The sequence below is a fragment of the Trichosurus vulpecula genome, chromosome 2 (assembly GCF_011100635.1).
Source record: "Trichosurus vulpecula isolate mTriVul1 chromosome 2, mTriVul1.pri, whole genome shotgun sequence".
NCBI lineage: Eukaryota > Metazoa > Chordata > Mammalia > Diprotodontia > Phalangeridae > Trichosurus > Trichosurus vulpecula.
The window spans coordinates 10,595,376-10,616,829 of NC_050574.1; the positions used below are offsets into that span (position 1 = coordinate 10,595,376).

General features: G+C 38.3%; 1 protein-coding gene across 1 annotated transcript; it reads left to right on the plus strand.

Moving 5' to 3' along the window:
• The first annotated feature begins 3,307 nt into the window (after positions 1–3,307).
• LOC118840193 (olfactory receptor 14C36-like) lies at positions 3,308–4,249 on the plus strand. Its single transcript, XM_036747690.1, has one exon. The coding sequence runs from the start codon at positions 3,311–3,313 to the stop codon at positions 4,247–4,249; it is 939 nt and encodes a 312-aa protein (XP_036603585.1). The 5' UTR covers positions 3,308–3,310.
• Positions 4,250–21,454: the final 17,205 nt, after the last annotated feature.

Genomic DNA, 21,454 nt, shown 5'->3' on the forward strand with positions numbered 1-21,454 from the left:
AAATTTTTCAAAAATGTTGAATACAAATTTGGATATTGCAAACACAGCGGTTAAAAGAAATCATGTAAATCTGATCATTTGTCACCTGAAAGTGGTATCTTATATCATCAAACCCAGAGAGCTTCCATCTCTCTAACCTCCTTTATAATTTTGTGAATTTCATATTTTTGCACACTGTTTTTATCTCTAAAATTATACCCTTTCCCACTCATTTATCTGGCTACCTGCCCAGCCCTAGGTCTCACCACTTCCATGAGTGGAACTAGAACAAATGGATTAATACATATAAATGTTTTAAACAAAACCCAGTCTTTCATGTTCAATCTTCTGAAATATTAATAAAATATATGTAAAATTGAACACCATTTGGCAATATGGTCATATAGGAAGCAGGAGTCCCCATGGTTTTCCCCAATAAGTATATTACCCCCAATGATAGTAACAGATACAGTGGTGAAACCTTTTTTGACCAATCCAGGTACCAACAGTTAGAAGAAACTCTGTTTTAAGTTCTCTCGTATCACAGGTGTTTGGAAAGTAGTTTTATGCTGGGGTTGCAGGAAGTTTTGTCTCTGTGTTGTAGCATTTTGATGCTATCAACCTGGAAAACTTGTACCTGGGGTCTCTTATTCATAATTTTATTTTTAGTTTGTGCCTTTCTTCCTTTTTATATCACATTGATTGATTACTACTTCCCTCATTGATCACCCTTATGATCATTCATTTGTAAAATGATAACTAAAGGACCACTGTTAGTTTGGCTTTGAACTGGTCCATCTCTTATTGAAAGCAATTTGGAGCAATGCCAAACGAGCAACTGAATTGTGAATAACACCCTTTTACCCATGGTTATCACTTATTTCAAAGAGATTGAAGAAAGAGGGAAAGGACCTATATGTGTAAATATATTTATAGAAACTCTTTTTGTGGTGACAAAGAATTGGAAACTGAGTGGATGAGCTTCAATTGGCAAATGGCTAAACAAATTATGGTCCACAAAGAGGATGGAGTACTATTGCAATTTAAGAAATGAAGTGGATAATTTCAGAAAAAAACTGGGAACATCTGTGTAAAATGATACAAAGTCAAGTAAGTAGAAACACGAGAACAATTATATAATAATAACAATGTTGTAAATTTAAATAGCTTGAAAGACATAGTAATTCTAATCAACACAATGGCAAACCACAGTTCTAAAGGAGTAATGATGAAACATGCAATCTGTATTCAGATAGAGAGCTGATGGACTTAGGATTCATATTAAAGCAGATTTTCTTTTCTTCCCTCTTTCCTTCCTTCTTTCCTTCCTTCCTTCCTTCCTTCCTTCCTTCCTTCCTTCCTTCCTTCCTTCCTTCCTTCCTTTCTTCCTTCCTTCTTTCCTTCCTACCTTCCTTACTTTCTTCCTTTCTTTTTCTTTCTTTCTTTCTTTTTTTTCTTTCTGTCTTTCCTCTCTCTCTCTTTCTATCTTTTAGTGATACGTAATGTGTTCATTTGTTATTCCTGAATATATGTATGTATAGTATTTTGGTCACCTTTTCAATGGCTGGGGGAAAATGAGGAAAGTGAAAGAGATTTCAGAACTGAAAATGAAAAATGATATATATAAACACATATATAGGGTACATATATGTGTGTGCATGGGTGGGTGTGTCTGTGGGTGTGATTACACCCACCCACTACTCCACACCTCCTCCATACTTTTTAATATAACAAAAATGTAGGTCCTCTGCCAGGACCTGATTACTATTCCTCTAAAAATGTTATCATGAGGAATTAATGACCAAGAAATATCTGCCTACCAGCTATCCCCCAAACCCAGATTTTTACCTTGAAAGATTTCTTTAGGGAAGTAGTAAGCATAAGAGAAAGGGGGACAGAATATCAGGACTTTCTGGTCCCTTGTATGCCATTCCACGTGAGACAAGTATAGACCTGAGGGGTGGCAGGCCACTTATGTTTCATCGTCTGATGCCTGTGAATGGAAGAAAATTGAAGTGGTAAGATCAGGAAAACCAGTTACCAGCTACAGTGACAATTAGATGAAGGGAGACTATTCAGAGGAGCAGAGAGAATAACAGGACAGGTCAGCAGACTTCACCATGCTTCTGGGCCTGGATAGGGAAAATATATTGTTGTATATTTCCCCCATTCACCTGCACTTTCTTCTTTCAATCAGTGGGGAAGTGTGTTGAGGGCGGTGGTAGGAGAAAAGATTATAGTCCCTATCTCCACTGCCAACAAAACCAGCCAGTATTTTTGAAACTATGTCCTTTTACATTTCTGACTTTTTCTTCTAAGCTGTTAACAGCTTTTAATAAAGATGAGATGAAGAAGTCTAAGACTGTTTTATGGAGAACTCACACAGGGCAAGTGCTGACATCTGGTCAGAAAAAGCAATAGAAGAACACTGCCAAGGTCTCTCTCAAGAACTTTGGAATTGATTGCGTGACATGGAAGACAATAGTTGAGGACTGCTCAGTATGGCATGCCTTAACCATAGAAGGGGCTATCATCTATAAGCAAAGTAGAACTTAAGTTGCTCAAAAGAAACACAAGATGCACAAATTTAGAAAACCCACTACAAATGTTTATTTGTGCTCAACCTTTGCTGGAACAGTATGAGTGCATATTGTTCTGCTCAGCCACCGTTGGACACATTGAAACTTGACTCTAACCTACTGATGTCATTTGGCTGTCTTTGAGAACTAAGGACAACCAGCCAATCAAGCAACCATTTTTGAAACTATGTCTTTTCAAATTTCTGACTTTTTCTTCTAAGCTGTCACAGCTATTAGTAAAGATGAGATAATCACGGGAAAGGAATAGAAAGAAAGACTAAGACCACATTTTAGAGGAGTTTAAAAAATGAAAGATCGTTATTTGTATTGATGGGTTCTAGCCTAGGTCGGATTGCCTGTATTGATGTATTCACTCAAAGACAGTTGGTACATCATAGAAAAAAGGAAGTCAATGTGGAGTCAATGGTAACATTACATTATTTCCTTAACCATTAAATTATTTAGTAAATGGATTTCCCAGGTGCAAATGCTTCCTTTACCAGTGCAGATCTTCATCTCCCATTAAAATCTTAGAGAGTTTTTTTTTGAGAGGTAACTGAACTAGCCCAAGGTCAATAACCATTACATGAGAGGGGCCATGCAGCCTGTCAAGGTCTTATGCAGTAATAATAAAAAATGGAATAATTTCTTTCAGCCTTTGCAAATACTGTGCACTGAAAAATTGTGGAATGAGGGGCTGATTGATTTTTCCTTGGCTTCCTAGGTCACTCACTGGGTGAAAGAATCTGAAAATGTCTAACTTTACCACCACCATGACTGCATTTCTACTCCTAGGGTTTTCTGACACCCGTGAGCTGCAGATCTTATTTTCTTTGCTTTTCTTTCTCATTTACTCAGCAGGCTTGATGGGGAATCTCCTCATTGTCATTGTCACCACCTTTGACAGGAGACTCCACACCCCCATGTACTTTTTCCTTAGGAATCTGTCCATTGTGGATGCCTGCTTCATATCAATAACTCTTCCCCAGGCATCTGTTAACTCCCTGGTGAACAACAGAGCTATCTCAGTTCCTGGATGTGCAGCTCAGATATTCTTGCTGATTTTCATAGCATATGTTGAGTTAACTTTGCTCACTGTCATGGCCCGTGATCGTTATGTTGCCATATGCCAACCACTTCTCTATCCAGTGGTCATGAATCCCAGAGTCTGTATGCAGATGACTTTAACCTGCTTCTTCACTGGCCTTTTGTATGCAGGGTTTCATACTGGTTACACATTTCGATTGTCTTTCTGCCAGTCCAATATGATCCAGCAGTTCTTTTGTGATATGCCCTCTCTGCTCAAGATCTCTTGCTCGGAGACATTCAGCAATATATTATCCTTACTTGTCTCTGGTCTAGTGATTGGCATTGTCTGCTTTACCTTCATCACTGCGTCTTACATTAGCATATTTTCCACTGTGCTCAGATTTCCAGTGAAAGAAGACCAAAGAAAAGCCTTCTCTACTTGTGTCCCTCATATCATTGTGGTTTCTTTGTTCCTTATTTCAGTCTCTTATGTGTACCTACAACCACCTTCAGATTCTGGTTCCATTAAGGATATAATCTTTTCTATATTCTATTCCATAATTCCTCCTTTTCTAAATCCTATTATATACAGTTTACGGAATAAGCAGATCAAAGAGGCTTTAAGAATAGTAATGAAGAGAAAGCTTTTTTTAAAGGAATGAGTCATAATCTGTAATTCTTTCATCATGTTGTTGCAACTAGTTCATTCATAAGTGAAAAATCTCATATATATACATACATGCACATACATGTATATATATATATATATATATATATACACATATATATTCATTTATTTATTTATTAGTTGTGGGTTGCTACTTGTATTTCGATAGTTGCAGATGAATCACTGCTGGTAAATGAGTCCAAAGTCCCTAAAACTGACTTTGATGTTATCAATATCAGTAGCAATTTTATCATATTCATTTTCAGTATTCAAGAATTCAAAATAATATAACCGTCCTAGCTCTTAGGTGGCTTTTGGAAGGACTGCTTGAGACACATAAATAAGGAATGTATACCACATATTGTTAAGAGGGTTCTTTTTCCCATTCTAATTCACACAGGTGGTGTTGATCCCTTAGAGCTATGCAGAATTCATCTCAATGCATTGGTTCTAGGGGTATCCCTGGAGGTTAATAACATATCTTTTTTTTTTTTTAAGTAAGAGAAAATTTTGGTATATGATTATTATGGAATACTACTGTGCTATAAGAAATGATAAACTGAATAATATTAGAAAAAGATGGGAAGTCTTGTGTATATACTTATTTGTGTATAATGGTAGCCATGTGTAGGGTGGGGGGCAGAAAAAAGGGAAAAAATGATAATTTTATTATACATTTAAAAGGAATAAGAAGTTGTACATAATAGAGTTTTAGTTTCATGTGTAATCATCTTTTCAAAAATATCCTGTGTTCTAGAAATGCTTGTTTTACTCCATAAATTAAAAAATGAATAATTAAAAAAAACCTAACTTGCTAAATTAGTTATGCTTTTTTTTTTCTTGGCAGCAAGCTACATGACACAGAGATCCACATTTAGACATAACCTCTATGTTCTTTGTAAAGAGAAACATTTTTTTTAACTTCTCTCCGTTCAATGGCCATTTAAATAGTTCACACTCTCACCAAAACTTCCGTATTATTTTAATGCTTTCTTAATTGGTTTTCAGGACTCAAGGCTTCCCTCCTCAAGAATCCATCCTCCATTCATCACACAGCTGTCAAATTACTATATGTGTCTTTGGTGTCTGTTGAGAAGTCTGGTAACTGCCGTAGCTCACTGATTCAGGGCACTAGGGCCTGTTCCACCTGGCTCCCTGTCTGGTTGGTCCTGCTGTGGCCTATGCTAACCTCCCCTCACCTCCACTCTGTGAGCGATAGACCTCATCCAGCAACCATACAGGCTGTACTGGGCAGGATCCCTGCTTCCCTCTGCTATTTTATGGGTTCTGCAGGTCTAGAATTTGTTCAGAGCCATTTTTTATAGGTTTTTGGAGGGACCTGGTGGGGAGCTCACACAAGTGCCTGCTTTCCAGCCGCCATCTTTACTCCGCCCCCGGAAGTCACCTAAATAAATTAAATAAAAAAATAGAAAAGTAGAAAATCTAAAAAAATTACTATATGTAAAGAACATGCCTTGCCATGTCACTCTCCTACTCAGAAAGCTGGAATAACTCCCTGTTGTCTCTAGGATTAAATGAAAACTACAATAGGCAGAAATTATTGTCTTTCATAGTGCAGCTCCCACTTGCTATTCAGGACTAGATGTGAAACAACCAGTGGAAAAACATCAAAATACTCAGCAGAACAATAAAACAGTTAAAAGTTTAAAAAGAAATAATGACAGATATTAGAATAATAAGTGGTGGATACAGAGAAAAAATAAAAAAAGGCACAATAGGTATTTTGGACAAATGTTAGTAGTGTGTTTTTTGAAAAGAGAAAGACAGATTTGAAACACCAGAAGCAAATGCAGAAGAAAAAATATGTCAAAATCAAAAGGAATAAGATGCAAGAAGGAGTGCTTGAATGAGTGAAAAAAATTACTTCTTAATCAATTACAATAAGCAAAACACTGAGCCACACACTGGGAATGCAAATAGAGAAAAGGAAGCAGGAAAAATCTGAACTGATCATGGGTAGGCAGGGCCAATCTACTAAAAATGACAATTATACCTTAACTAATTTATATATTCAATGCCACTCCAAATTATCAAAATATTTTACTGAAATACAAAAATATAATAACAAAATTCATTGGGAAGAGCAAAAACTCAAGAATATCAAAGGAAGCAATGAAAAAATATATAAAGCAACAAAGTTTAGCAGTACCAAAACTTAATCTGTATTATAGGGCAGTAATTATCAAAACTGTTTAGTACTGGCCAAAAAATAGAAAGGTAGATCAATGGAACAAAGTAGACATACAATTCACAGAAGCAAATACATGTAGTAATATTGTGTTTGACATATGTAAAGAGTTAGGATTTTGGGATAACAATTCATTATTTGGTAAAAATTGTTTGTTTTAATTTAATTTATTTAATATATTTAGTTTTCACCATTGATTTTCACAAGAGTTTGAATTATAAATTTTCTCCCCATTTCCACCCTCCCACCCACTACAAGATGGTGTATATTTTGGTTGGCCCATTTCCCAGTCAGCCCTGCCTTCTGTGACCCCACTCCTCTCCCATCCCCATTTTCCTTCCTTTCTTGTAGGGCAAGATAAATTTCTATGCCCCATTGCCTGTGTATCTTATTTCCCAGTTGCATGCAAAAACATTTTTTTTGTTTTTAAACATCTGTTTTTAAAACTTTGAGTTCCAAATTCTCTCCCCTCTTCCTTCCCCACCAACCCTCCCTAAGAAATTCAACACAGGCCACATACATATCACTATGTAAAACCCTTCCACAATACTCATGTTTTGAAAGACTGACTATATTTTGCTCCTTCCTAACCTATCCCCCTTTATTGAATTTTCTCCCTTGACCCTGTCCGTTTTTGAAAGTGTTTGCTTTTAATTATCTCCTCCCCATATCTGCCCTCCTTTCTATCATCCCACTTTTTCATCTTCTTCCTCCTTCTTCCCTGTGGGGTAAGATACCCAATTGACTGTGCATGGTATTCCCTCCTCAGGTCAAATCTGATGAGAGCAAGATTCACTCATTCCCCCTCAAATGCACCCCCTTTGCTTTCTACAGAACTGCTTTTTCTTGCCACTTTTATGTGAGGTAATTTACCCCATTCTATCTCTTCCTTTCTCCCTCTCTCAATATATTCCTCTCTCATCCCTTAATTTGATTTTTTTTACATATCATTCCTTCATATTCAACTTACTCTGTACCCCCCCTCTCTCCATATATATATATATATATATATATATATATATATATATATATATACATATATATATTCATACACACATATATATATATATATACATACATACACACTCATATATACATACATACTGAGGTCTCATGAGTCATACACATCATCTTTCTATACAGTTCAACTGTAGTAAGTCCATTGTGATTTCTTTTTCTTGTTCTTTTTCTTGTTTACCTTTTCATACTTCTCTTGATTTTTGTGTTTGAAAGTCAAATTTTCTATTCAGTTCTGGTCTTTTCACTGAGAAAGCTTGAAAGTCCTCCATTTTATTGAAAATCCATATTTTCCCTTGGAGCATGATACTCAGTTTTGTTGGGTAGGTGATTCTTGGTTTTAATCCTAGCTCCTCTGACCTCCAGAATATCGTATTCTAAGCCCTTTGATCTCTTAATGTAGAAGCTGCTATATCTTGTATTATTCTGATTGGGTTTCCATAATACTCAAATTGTTTCTTTCTGTCTGCTTACAAGGTTTTCTCCTTGATCTGGGAGCTCTCGAATTTGGCGACAATATTCCTAGGAGTTTTCTTTTTGGGATCTATTTGAGGAGGTTATCGGTGGATTCCATCAATTTCTATTTTACCATCTGGTTCTAGAATATCAGGGAAGTTCTCCTTGATAATTTCTTGAAAGATGATATCTAGGCTCTTCTTTTGATCATGGATTTCAGGTAGTCCAATAATTTTAAAAATTATCTCCCCTGGATCTATTTTCCAGGTCAGTATTTTTTTCTAATGAGATATTACACATTGTCTTCTACTTTTTCATTCCTTTGGTTCTGTTTTATAACATCTTAATTTCTCATCAAGTCACTAGCTTCCACTTGCTCCAATCTCATTTTTAAGGTAGTATTTTCTTCATTGGTTTTTTGTACCTCCATTTCCATTTTGCTAATTCTGCCTTTCAAGGCATTCTTCTCCTCATTGGCTTTTTGGAGCTCTTTTGCCATTTGAGTTAGTCTTTTTTTTAAGGTGTTGTTTCCTTCAGTATTCTTTTCTGTATTTTTTTGGTTCTCCTTTAGCAAGTCATTGACTTGTTTTTCATGGTTTTCTTGCATCCTTCTTCTTGCATTTCTCTTCCCAATTTTTCCTGTACTTCTCCAACTTGCTTTTCCTAATCCTTTTTGAGCTGTTCTATAGCCTGAGACCAGTTCATGTTTTTCTTGGAGGCTTTTGATGTAGGCTCTTGCACTTTGTTGACTTCTTCAGGCTGTATATTTTGGTCTTCTTTGTCACCAAAGAAAGATTCCAAAGTCTGAGACTGAATCTGGGTGTTTTTTTGCTGCCTGGCCATGTTCCCAGCCAACTTACTTGACCCTTGAGTTTTTCATCGGGGTATGACTGCTTGTAGAGCAAACAGTACTTTCTTCCAAGTTTGAGGGGATGCACCATTGATTTCAGAGCTATTTCTACATAGCCAGCTCATTCATCCCAGCACTCCTCCTTCCTCAAGAGCCACCAACCTGGACCTGAGGCAAATCTTCAGCAGGCTCTTCATTCCTGCTCTGATCTGCCACTTAATTCCTCCTACCAGGTGGGCCTGAGGCTGGAAGAAATTGCAGCCGTAGTTCTGTAGCTGCCCCACCTCCGCTGCCCCTGGGGGGGTGGCCGAACCTCAAACTCTGTCCCCTGCAGATTTTCCCACTAACCTTCTCTGTTGTCTTTGGTGTTTGTGGGTGGAGAAGTCTGCAAACTGCCACAGCTCACTGATTCAGGGTGCTGGGGCCTGTTCTCCCTGGCTTCTGGTCTGGCTGCTCCTGCTGCCTCCCACGCTGAGCTCTGCTCCCCTCCACTCCGTGCGTGATAGACCTCATCCAGCGACCATCCAGGCTGTCCTGGGCTGGATCGCTGCTTCTCTCTGCTATTTTGTGGGTTCTGCAGTTCTAGAATTTGTTCAGAGCCATTTTTTATAGTTTTTTGGAGGAATGTGGTGGGGAGCTCACATAAGTCCCTGCTTTCTAGCCATCATCTTGGCTCCACCCCCCGTAGGTCCCCTCTTCTGTATTTTCAAGACTGGGTGAAGGAGGATTATTAGGTTCTTTTGAGGGTACCTGAGAGATAATGAATCCTACAGCCATAATAAGTACTCTCACACATGCACATTAACTAATATTTCTTGAACACCATCTCATTGCTTTTGGCGGGAACTTTATTTGGCACCTGTACTTTTGCTACCCAGAGATAATTGCGTCAGTGCAATGATCTCTGCCTCTCTGTATTTGGCTAAAGAGCAGTGAAACTGTCCCCAAGGAAATGCAAGGAATTTGCAGCAAGGATTAAATTGGCCTAAGGAGCCAATCTATCAAACATGGTCTACAACTTCATCGACAAATATATTTGGGAAATTTGAGGGAAAACATACTTCCCAATCAAGGAAAACAGAATTATGATAGCTAGACGAAAATGGAAACTTTACAATTTTCTGACCGGTTCAGACTGGAGAAGCTAACAGCAAGGAGAATTGTTGCTTTTTTCAGGTATGATAAAAATTAATTTGAATCTAATGCTTCCTCCACTTCAATTTTGCCCTTTTATTTGTTTTCCTCTTCATTCCTTCCTTCTTTCCTTCCTTCCTTCCTTCCTTCTTTCTTTCTTTCTCTCTTTTTCTTTCTTTCCATAGTCTCCTACATATCCCTTATTTTCAAATATTTCCCTATTTTCATTCTCTCATGAAAAAGGGAAGTCACATCTTAGGAAAAGGAAATCTAAGTGGAAGCCTGGTTAGAATGAAAAGTGACTCAGTCTACTGAACAGCAGAAAAGAAGCCAAGCATTTCAGTTTAGTGGAGATACAGATATTCATATACAAGTGACTGGGTGGGTGTGTAGGTTTTTTTTCATTGATGTAGAACTAGAATGGATAGTAGTGACCATTCAGTCCAGTAATTTCATTTTAGGGGTGAGAAAAAATGCACAGAGAGGAAAATTATTTCTTCCAAGATTGTACCTTTGGAAGTGGTTTAACTCAAATGTGAAATCATGTCTGCTGATTCCAAAGCCAATGTAATTCTCTATACACAGTAAAAAAGATCCCATCACTGAACCAAGCAGTCCCTCTAGTAAAAATACATTTTCTTCAGTCACCCATGGTAGACAGGCCTGGTGCCAGCAACACTAAGGAGCATTAATGTTCAAAGGAAAATCGTTCTTTTCTCTAGCTGTATTATCAAAGCTTACTACTTCAAATGCTGAGCACAGAGGTTTCAAACTTTTCAAAAGCTGAACACAAATTTTGAAATGTGAACAAAGGGGTTAAGAGAAACCAAGTAAATCTGGTCATTTGTCACCTGAAAGTGATGCCTTATATCTTCAAACCCAGAGAGTTTCCATCTCTCTGATCTCCTTTAAATATTTGTGAATTTCATATTATTACCCTATTTCAATCTCTAAAATTATCCTGTTTCCCACTCACTTACCTGGCTGCCAAGTTTCTGGTATTGGAACACTCTCTATTCCTGCCAAACCATAGATCTTACCACTTCCCTGAGTGAAACTAGAACAAATGGGTTAGTAGATATAAATTTTTAAACAAAACTCAGTCTTTCACGTTCATTCTTTGAAATATTAAAATACTGCATGTAAAATCAGACACCACTTGGCAATACGGACATATAGGAAGCAGGAGTCCTAAAAGTTTTGCCCAATAGTTAGTACTTCACTGCCAATTATAACCTCATATAGAGCGGAAAATCTCATTTGCCCAATTGAGGTACCAATAGTGTGAAGAGATTCAGGTTTAAGTTCTTACATATGACACGCATTTGGAAAGTAGTTTTATGCTGGACTTGCAGGAACTTTTGTTCCTATGTTCTGGTATCTTGATGCTTTAACACTGAAAAACTGGTAGCTGAGATTTGTCATGTATTACTTTACATTCAATTGGTGCTTTTCTTCCTTTTTGCATCTCATTGATTGATTAATATTTCTCTCAAATTCACCTTCATGAGCATTCATTTGCAAAACAGATTTTTTAAAAATAAAATATAGTCCCTCTGTAGCAAAACCGAAGGACCATTATTGGTGGAGTTTTGAACTGGTCCAACCATTATGCAAAGCAATTTGGAACAATGGCTAAAGGGAATTGAATTGTGAATAATACTCCTTTACCAAGTGATACAACTTATTCCAAAGAGATTAAAGAAAGAGGGAAGGAATCCATACGTATGAATATATTTATAAATTTTATTTCGTGGTTGCAAAAAATTGGAAACTGAGGGGATGAGCTTCAATTGGGGAATGGCTAAGCCAATTGTGGTCTGTAAACATGAAATAAAATGGAAAATTTAAGAAGAACTTGGAAAGATATGTATAAAATGATGCAACATGAAGTAAGCAGAAACAAAATAATAATTTATACTAAGAACAATATTTTAAATATAATGAACTTTGAAAAACTTAGTAATTCTAATGAACAAAATAATAAACCACAGATCCAACACACTCATGATGAAGCCGTCAATCTTCATTCAGATAGAGAGGCAAGGGACCCAGGATAGATATTAAAGCAGATTATCTTGTCTTTTACTTCCTCCTTCACCCCTTCCTTCCTTCCCTCCTTCCTTCTTTCCTTCTTTCTTTCCTTCCTTCCTTCCTTCCTTCCTTCCTTCCTTCCTTCCTTCTCTCTCTCTCTCTTTCTGTTTTTTTAGTGATAACTAATATGTGTATTCTATTTTTGTCGAATTTTTAATGTGTGAGGAAGGATGAGGAATGTGGAACAGAATTCAGAACAGAAAATGAGAAAAAAAATCAAATATACATATATGTGATTACAAATATATGCATATGTATATGTATGTATATGTGTGTACGCATGTCCTTAACATAACAAAAATGTAGCTCCTCTACCAGGAATTGATTACTACTCAACTAAAAATGTTATCATGGAGAATTAATGGCCAAGAAATGTGTGCCTGCCAATTGTCTCCAATCCTGGATCTTTAACCTTGAATGATTTCTTTAGGGAAATAGTGGGTTTAAGAGAAAGGGGGATGGAGTCTCAGGACATTCTGTTCCCTTGGATGCCATTCCATATGAGATAAGGGTAGAGTTGGGAGTGGGGTGGTAGGCAACTTATTTTTCGTTGCATGATGGCTCTGAACAGAAGAAAACTGAAGTGATAAGATCAGGATATCTAGTGTCCAACTACAGTGACAATTAGATGAAGTGAGACTATTCATTTTAAAAACAAATTTGAAGAAAGAATGGCTTACTTTGTGAATTATTAAGAATTTTGGTCAAGCACACAGAATGTTTAAGTAGAGTACTGGAATATTACCATAAATGGTGTCTGTGCAGCACGCTTCGGCAGGTGGCTAGCATAACAATAGTAATCACTCTCCATTTGTCTTATACATATCGTGTAAAGATGCACAACGTTCTTACCCAGGCATCATTGCTGCACATATTAGAGTGTATTTGGAGGGAAGGGGAAGGGAATAAGTACATACATTTACATGTTGTGTCTGTGCAGGTACTATGATAAGCAATGTTAGAAATATTGTATCATTCTAGATAGTGTTTATACTATTTATGGTATCATTAAATTTATCATCTGAGACAATGTATTCAGTCAAAAGAATACTTTGTACTTTCAAGTGACTCAGGACATTTAACAATGAGTAATACATGTTTGAGCACTGAAGCTCTTTGATGAAAATGCAGGGCAGGTGGGGCAGGCTGGATACAAGGATAGCATTTTCTAGGGCTCTTCACCATATGAGGCTACCAGAATCTGGAACTCTCCTGTCTCTTTCAAGTGGTTGTTTTACTTTGGGTATATTCTGATGTCTCCATACCTCATAAAACATATCCTGTGTAAGTAAGGTAACAGCCAATAGGTGTCAGGAGTTATTAAAAATTATTTTGTTTATTTTGCACATTTCATTAACCATAATAATTTGGGGGCTCATCAGAGCTGGAGTTCTCTAAAGTGGAGTGTGGAGACCCAGGACAACTATGCCAATGAAATTTGTAGGGACTTCAAGAAGGGAGAAAACTGACTACCAGGGCCAGAATGTACCCTTATTCAGGTGAGTGCTGGGTAATTTTTTTCTAGTGATCGAAACCTAATCCATTCTCTCTGAGAGCCAAGTGAGTATAAAGAGGGGAGGGTAAACCTCTGGTTGGAGTGGATGTCACTGACCTGTCCTTACCACACCACCTCAGTAAACGGGCAATGCAATATTGTATTACAAGGAGCGAAGAATGTGATGAATCCATTGATATGCTGTTGCAACAATCTGGCTAGCAGCTGCTGTGGGGGTGAAAAACCAACACAATCCCAAGAACAGGAAGGCTGCAATCACAGGTTCTTTTCATCTGCTTTACTAAGAAATGTAGTGTTAAGGGGGTTAACAATCTTATTTCAATCCAACATACAAATACCCTTCACTTAGTTCAGGGGAAAAATCCAGCACCCTGAACTTCAGATCAAATACAAACAAATTACAAACATCAACAGACAGACCTTGTCTGATTCAAATCTCAAAGCATAGTTACCAGGGTTTAACAAAGTCCCAACATTCAGATTTACAAGCTGGAGGGCTCTTAACTACAGCTGCCCAGAGTCTCCACATCAACACACCTCCAAGATCAAGAGCTCCAAGCAAAAGCTCTGTTCACTCTTTTGATACACTCTTTAGCCATTATCAAACGTCATCTGAGCAACCAGAACTCAAGCTCCTGTTTTGGCTCTGGTCTTAACAACTCACCTTAGGACCCTGAAGGCTTCGTGTCCACATACAGACTTTGAGAGATAGTGGAGGATAGAAGGGACTGGTCCATGGGATCACAAAGAATTGGACACAACTCAGCAACTGAACAGGAACCTTGGGTCAAAAATTTTCATGTAAGGAGAAACAATCATCTCTGAAGAGAGCCCTTTCCCTTTTTGTAAGATAAAGCAGTCTGGAATTTCTTCCAGATATCCAGCCTAAATATGGATCTTTATGATATTTACACATTCCTCCCAGTTCACAGTCTAATCTCTCTTCCACATGGCAGTCTTGTATATACCTGAAGACAGTATTCATGTACCTATTCCCCACTCCTGAGTCCTCATGACTCTGGACTCCACATGCACAGGCCTTTCAACTGATTCTCATAGGATAACTTGAGCCCTCCTCAATCCTGGTGTCCCTTCTCTGAACCTTCTCCAGTTTATCATCCTCATTAAAACATGATGCCCAAAGCTGAGCACAAAATCCAGATAAGGTCTGATGATGGCTGTGTACAATGGGACCCTCACCTTTGTAGTCCTGGAAGGTATTCTCTTCTTGATACACCTTTTTTGGCTGCTGCATCACACTGTTTATATATATATTGAGCTAGCAGTTGACTAAAATCCTCAGGGCTTTTTCAGAACAATTGCTATCTATCCACACCTCCCATATCTGGTTTATTTTTTTTACACCCAAATGGAGGCTTTACATTTATCTCTATTGAATTTCATCATATTTTCAAAGCAAAGTTATATTCAAATCATGTCAAAAGATTTGTTAAGTATTTACTATGTGCCAGATACTTGTTGCTCGTTGCCCTTCATTTTTGAAGAGCACCAATGAAATCATCGGTCATGTCTTGACTTCTGCATTGATTGGATTTGGGAGGCTGAGTTGCACAAAGTTAGCACTTTCACACTCCAAGAGTCACTGAAGTCCAGTGGAAAGACAAAAATCAAAATGACAGTGACATCCCAGGATGCAATGAATGGTCTTGGTGTCTTTGATGTATGACCAAGCTCTAAGCCCTTCACTGTGCCTGCTTCAGCTGCCTTCATAGCCTTTGGAACATTGTTCTCATGTACCTGTTTTGCTGGGAGAAGTCTTCGAATACTTTGGGTAGACACCCTCCCCCTTCTGTCTAATGGGCACTGATTGTTGAGCTTATCTCTTGCCCTCAAACTGATTTACCTCATTTGCCAAGAAGGTTTATTGGGCTGTGGCTGCTGTACATGCTACAGCTTCTTAGAGCCATAGCTGAGAGTTTAGTGCTAGATAGACACCAAGGTGGATGAACATCCCTGAGAAGGGCTCAGCAGCTCTCTCACCAGAGGTGCTAGGCCTCCTTGAATACTTTCTTTACTCCATCAGACACTTAGTGTGAAGCATTAAGAGGGGGAAGGGAATAAACATTTCTATTGCTGCTTTTACTGCCAGACAGTAGGCTAAGTGTTTTACAAATATCATCTCTTTTGATTCTCAGCAACATCCTGAGAGGTGGGGGCTATTATTCATACCATTTTACAGCTGAAGTACCTAAAGGAAAAAGAGCATAAGTGGCTTGTCTAGCGTCATGCAGTCAAATTTGAACTCAGGTCTTCCAGAGTCTAGGCACAGTGCTGAGGAAGTTTCTGGGACATTGTACAGAAAATCCCACAGGAAAATTTGGAGTGAAGCCTAGAAAGAAGCAAAAGTGTAGCTTGTCCAGAAATTTCTGACTCGTTTCTTATCATCTAGAGGGTTCTAAACCTCTGATAAGTTTCTATAGCACACAGTAGGGAGGGAGGTTAAGCAAAGAGCCCTACAGCATGGCCAGGGTGATGATAGGGCATACCATCTAGAGAGTTCAAGCAGAATTGGTTCAGTCCTCCTAGCATGATATTCAGTGGCCCAATTAAGAGAGTAGAACAGCAGCAACCAGTCAAAGAATGAAGGAAGGATCATGATGTAAATATACAGAAAAACCTAACAACGAAGACAACTTACATTAAATGAAATGGACAATAGCGTTTCCAGATGAATCATGCTGGTGCATGATCTTTCTCCTAGTAAGGAGGTGGTGGATCATGGTATTATATACTCCATCAAATGTGGTCATTTTATTTGCTGATTTTATTAGCTACTTTTAAAGACAGAATTATTTTAAGATGGTTATTCAAACCTAAATTTGCTATGAAATTTGAAATGTATTGATGAAATATTTGAAATAAAGTGATTCTGTACATGAAGCTGATCTACCAATATACAGATTACACCCATGATATTAGTCATAGTATGTTCATGACAACTGAGATAACCAATTACACATTTTTTGTTCATATGATTATAAAGACCTTAGATAACTCATATTTCCCTCCTGAATAAATGAAAAATCAATTTTATTTTTAGTCTTTTTAAATATAATTAAGAGATTAGTAGGATTCAGAATCATTATCATTAATATCTGCTGACATGCATTAATGGGCACCTAAGTCATGCAGTGCATTGAGTGTTGGGCCTGAAATCAGGAAGATTCATATTCCTGAGTTCAAATTTAGCCTCCACCTCTTATTGGCTATGTGATTTTAGGGAAGTCACTTTATCCTATTTGCCTCCATTCCCTTATCTGTAAAATCAGCTGGAGAAGGAAATGACAGATCACTCCAATGTCTTTACCAGGAAAACACAAAATGGTGTCATGAAGAGTTGGACATGACTGAAAAGACTGGACAGTAACATACATTTCTATTTCTAGACACCTAAAGCTAAGTCTCATGATTTGACTTTGTTATGTTTCTTTCCATCCAGAGACAATTGCCTCATTGAAATTATTTCTGGGTTTTCTTAAGTCTGGACACCAGGGATAATGTCTCTGAAGGCAGTGCCAGGACTATAATAGGCAGTGTTCCAAGAACTGACTTCCAGCCAAATCAGATTATCTTGATTGTGCTGAGATAGCATAGGAGCTCTTAATATGTCCTTCCTCTCCTAAGAAATTCCTGAGTCATTGTGCCTCCAGTGAGTAGGAGGAGTTTACGAATTTGGAGCACCAGGAGTCATCAGAGAAGCTAAGAACAAGGATCTCTGTTAATTTACATGGGAAAAGAATAAGTAAGTGTTCATAGAGTGATCTGGCCCTTCCCTTCCCTTCCTTTCCCTTCCCTTCCCTTCCCTTCCCTTCCCTTTCCTTCCCTTTCCTTTTTCTTCCTTACCCTCCTTTCTTCAGCAGAATCTGCTCTGCAAAATGCTCTGCTTTCGCAGCTTCCCTGAGCACAGAGAGGTTGAAACTCTTGCCTGGGATCACACCCAATTAATTTGTGTCAGAAGCAATAGTTGAACCTATGTTTTCCACTCACCAAGGCTACCTCTCTATCTACTATGCCACAACACCACTCTTTGCATAGTAAGATCCATATATATGTACACACACACACACACACACACATATATATATATATACACATGTATGTAGATATGTATATATAGGCAAATATGTATGTATAACATAGCAGTATATGCCACATATTCATATATAACAGTTATCATCATTATTGTTATTTTTTGTCCATTTTTGAGGTGGACCAATGACCTCACAGATGTTGTCTTGACTCATTAGTGAATTGGATTTAAGTGAAGCAGAGTTGTACAGAGTAATCAGCATCACTCTCCCTATGACAGTATAGTGTAAGGAACAGTCCTTTGGCCTCAGCACTCAGAAGAAGCAGGCTCAGAAACATACCAGCTCTGTGACCCCAGGCAAGGCACTGAATCTCTCAGTGTCCCAGGCAACTAGCAGACCATGTTGCAGAACAGGACCTGATCACCTGGAGTTCCTTACAATAATAAAATCACAAGTCTGTTCTATCTCTTTATCTGTCTGTCAACTTGGCTATCTATCTCCAAAAACAGTTCTTTTACTGAACTAATCCCAGAAGCCAAAGTAGTTGGTATAATGGCCCCATAGGTAGATATATAGATAAAATTGATATTGATAATGTTGGGATAAAGTGAAAGGAGTAAAGATGATCAAAGACCTCTAAAATATTGCCAATATTTTCAAGGTTCAGAAGGTCAAGTACGGGATTTGTTGAAAGGGTGGGACATTAACCTGAAAGGAAACAACTGGGATTTATATTAAATATGTTCACATATGTACTATTTACATAAGTATATATGTGCACACATATACCTATGTACACATGTTGCACACCTATATATGTGTGTGTATTACACACATACAACCATAGTCATATCTTTACTTTAAGGGCAGCTAGGGATAAAGCACTGGGCCTCCAGTTAAAACTACACTTTGTGACTCCATTTGGGGTTTTCTTTTGCAAAAGTACTGGGGTGATTTTCCATTTCCTTCTCCAGCTCATTTTATAGATGATGAAACTGAGGCAAACTTGGTTTAGTGACTTGCCCAGGCTCACAGAGCTAGTAAGTGGCTAAGGCTGGATTTGAACTTATAAAGAGGAGTCTTCTTGATTCCCAGACTAGTGCTCTATCCACTGTACCACATAGCTGCCTCATATGTTGGGGGTTATAAGACAAAAACCAAGAATCCCTTGCCTTCAAGAATGTCACACTGGGGAAACTTGGGTACCATGTGTGAGGTGGAAAGAAGATGAAATTATTACATACAGTAAATGCACCAGATGTGGAGGTGCTCTCCTGTAACATGTGCTACTGGGAAGGTCAAGGTAGGTTTATAAATGTGAGTACAGGAATTCTGAACTATATGATCAGCTAAAGGTGATCTAGTGTCCACACTAGGTCTAGAAATAACATGGTAAGCTTCTGTACTGATCTTGCATTGAGATTGGGCCCATGAGTAGCTGCTACACTTCCAGCTTGGGTACGAGAGAGAGAGAGAGAGAGAGAGAGAGAGAGAGAGAGAGAGAGAAAGAGAGAGAGAGAGAGAGAGAGAGAGAGAGAGAGAGAGAGAGAGAGAGGCAGAGACAGATGAACAGAGGGAGAGAAAGAGAGGTAGGCAGAGTGAATGGGAAGGAGATGGAGGAAGGGAATGGAATGGAGAGGAAGAGGGAGGAAAAAAAGGGACAGAGAGTGACAGAAAGAAGCAGAGAAGCAGGTATAGACAGAGTGAGAAGAAGAGAGAGAGAAAGATAGACAGAGAAACAGAGGGAGACAGAGAAAGAGGAAGAAAGAGGTAGTGAGGGAGAGAGGAGGTGGAAGGTGCAGAGGAAAGAGGCAGAGAGAGAAGAAAGGAAGGAAGGAAGGAAGGAAGAAAGGAAGGGAGGGAGGGAGGAAAGAAATGTGAGAAGAGTAAATGCAAATATATACCAAGTAAATGTAAAGTATCTTCTGTAGTGGGAAGAAAGGATTAGAAACTGGGAGAAGAGAATCAGGAAGAGCCTCATGTAGTAGGTGGCCCCTGAGCTGAGTTTGGGGAAGTTGGGCATTCTATGATACAGAAGTTAGAAGGGAGGTAATTCCTGGCATGGGGCACAGCTCTTGCAAAAGCACAGAAGTTGGGGGTTGGTGGGACACAGTGGAATGTAATTCTCTGTCCAGGAAATACAGGGCAATTTCAAAGGAATATGGCATGCCAGAAGGACGCAAGAAGCCAGACTGGCAAATGTTTTAAGTGTCCAGCAGTATGATTTGCATTTTCCCCTGGAGGGTATGAGGAACCAGTAAAGATTTTGGAACTGGGAAGTCAAATGGCCAGATTTGGATTTTCAGGGAATTACTCTGGTGGATAAGGAGAGAATGCACTGGATGAGTGAGCTACCATGAGCTCCCTAAGTCCAACAAGAATGTTACTGCAGTGTCCAAGGCAAGAGTAAAGTGGTATATTGGCTTTGGGAGTAAAAGGACACAAATGACTATGAGAGATGTTGGAAATTGATGATAGGACTAGGAAATCTAGTATGCTAATGGGTAGATACAATGCAATAAACACTTTAGTCATTGGAGTTTAGACAGAAAGAGAAAGAAAAAGACAGAGACAGACAGAAAGAGAGGGACTGAAGGAGGGGGAGGGAGAGAGATAATTATTCCATGAAATAACATTTAATGCATAGGCCCTGATAGGAATCTCTTTAACTAAAACTATATCACTAGTAACTTAATTTCACTTAACCTGTGTTAAACAACTTATCCTCCAAAAACTGATCATAGTAGAAAATTCTCATTTAACACACTAAACAGAGCTTTGAATTGGCGCAACCATTCTGAAACGTAACTTGGAATTATTCTTCAATATCCTTTGACAAAGAGATCTCACTGGTAGATATAATCCAAAAAGCAGCAAATGACAACGTATAGACACATAAAATTTGTAGCCGCAATTGCCAGAGGAATGGCTACACAAATTGGGATACATAGATGCAATGACATATTACTCTATTCTAAATGATGAATATGAAGAAAACAATAGAAAAAAGTCATATTATCTGATGGAAGTGCTGTGTAATGGCAAGAAAAGTGGTATTTTTCACTGCTTTTTTTTAGCATGTTTCTCAGCACTAAGGCAAGCAAATGCCTTTGATTGACTCTCGCCTTTATTTCAGTCAAGAATGTTTGATTGAATCAAGAGTCTTTGATCACCTGCTTAAGTCACAAGAAAGCCTAAGTCACATGAGTTTGAGTCACATGGTTGTGACACCCTCTGAGCCTGAAAAAGTGCATACATATTTGGAGGTTAACATTTGGCTTTGTGGGCTCACTCATTGCAAGAGTGTTCTTGTGCAGATTCTGGGTAGTCATTAAGGAGCTCTCCACCTGGCTTTGAAAATCCAAATGTTGGTGCTTCTCTCTCTGGTAACTATATATGTATTGCTATGGACAGACAGTTAGAAGCCCTGTCTGCTGATTTTCTCTGTTTATATAATTTCTGCTTGTAATTTCTATTTTGTGTTTTCTGTGAAGTTCAGGGTTCTGGCGTTCCCCCTGAAATAAGTGAAAGATATATGTATGTTTAATTAAAGGGAGAATGTAAACCCCTTTAATGTTGCTTTCCTTAGAAAAGCAGATGAAAAAAACCTGTGCCAGAAGCCCTCCTGTGTGCTGGTGGTATTGGCCTTACACCTCCATAGCAGCTGCTAGGAGCATTGCTGTTACAAGCTGTTAAAAGAGTACAAGTAAGGAAACAATATGTGCAATGACTACAACGATGACAAAGGAAAGAACTACAACAAATATATGCAGATTGAATACTTGGAAGTGATTACAAAGCTTGGCCTTAAAATAAGAAGAGCCAAGTTCTTTCACTGAATCTTTGTGGCAATAAGAAGGGACTGTGGGGAT

Coding starts and splice junctions, on each gene's coding strand:
- LOC118840193 (XM_036747690.1), top strand. CDS start 3,311: ATGTCTAACTTTACCACCACCATGACTGCATTTCTACTCCTAGGGTTT.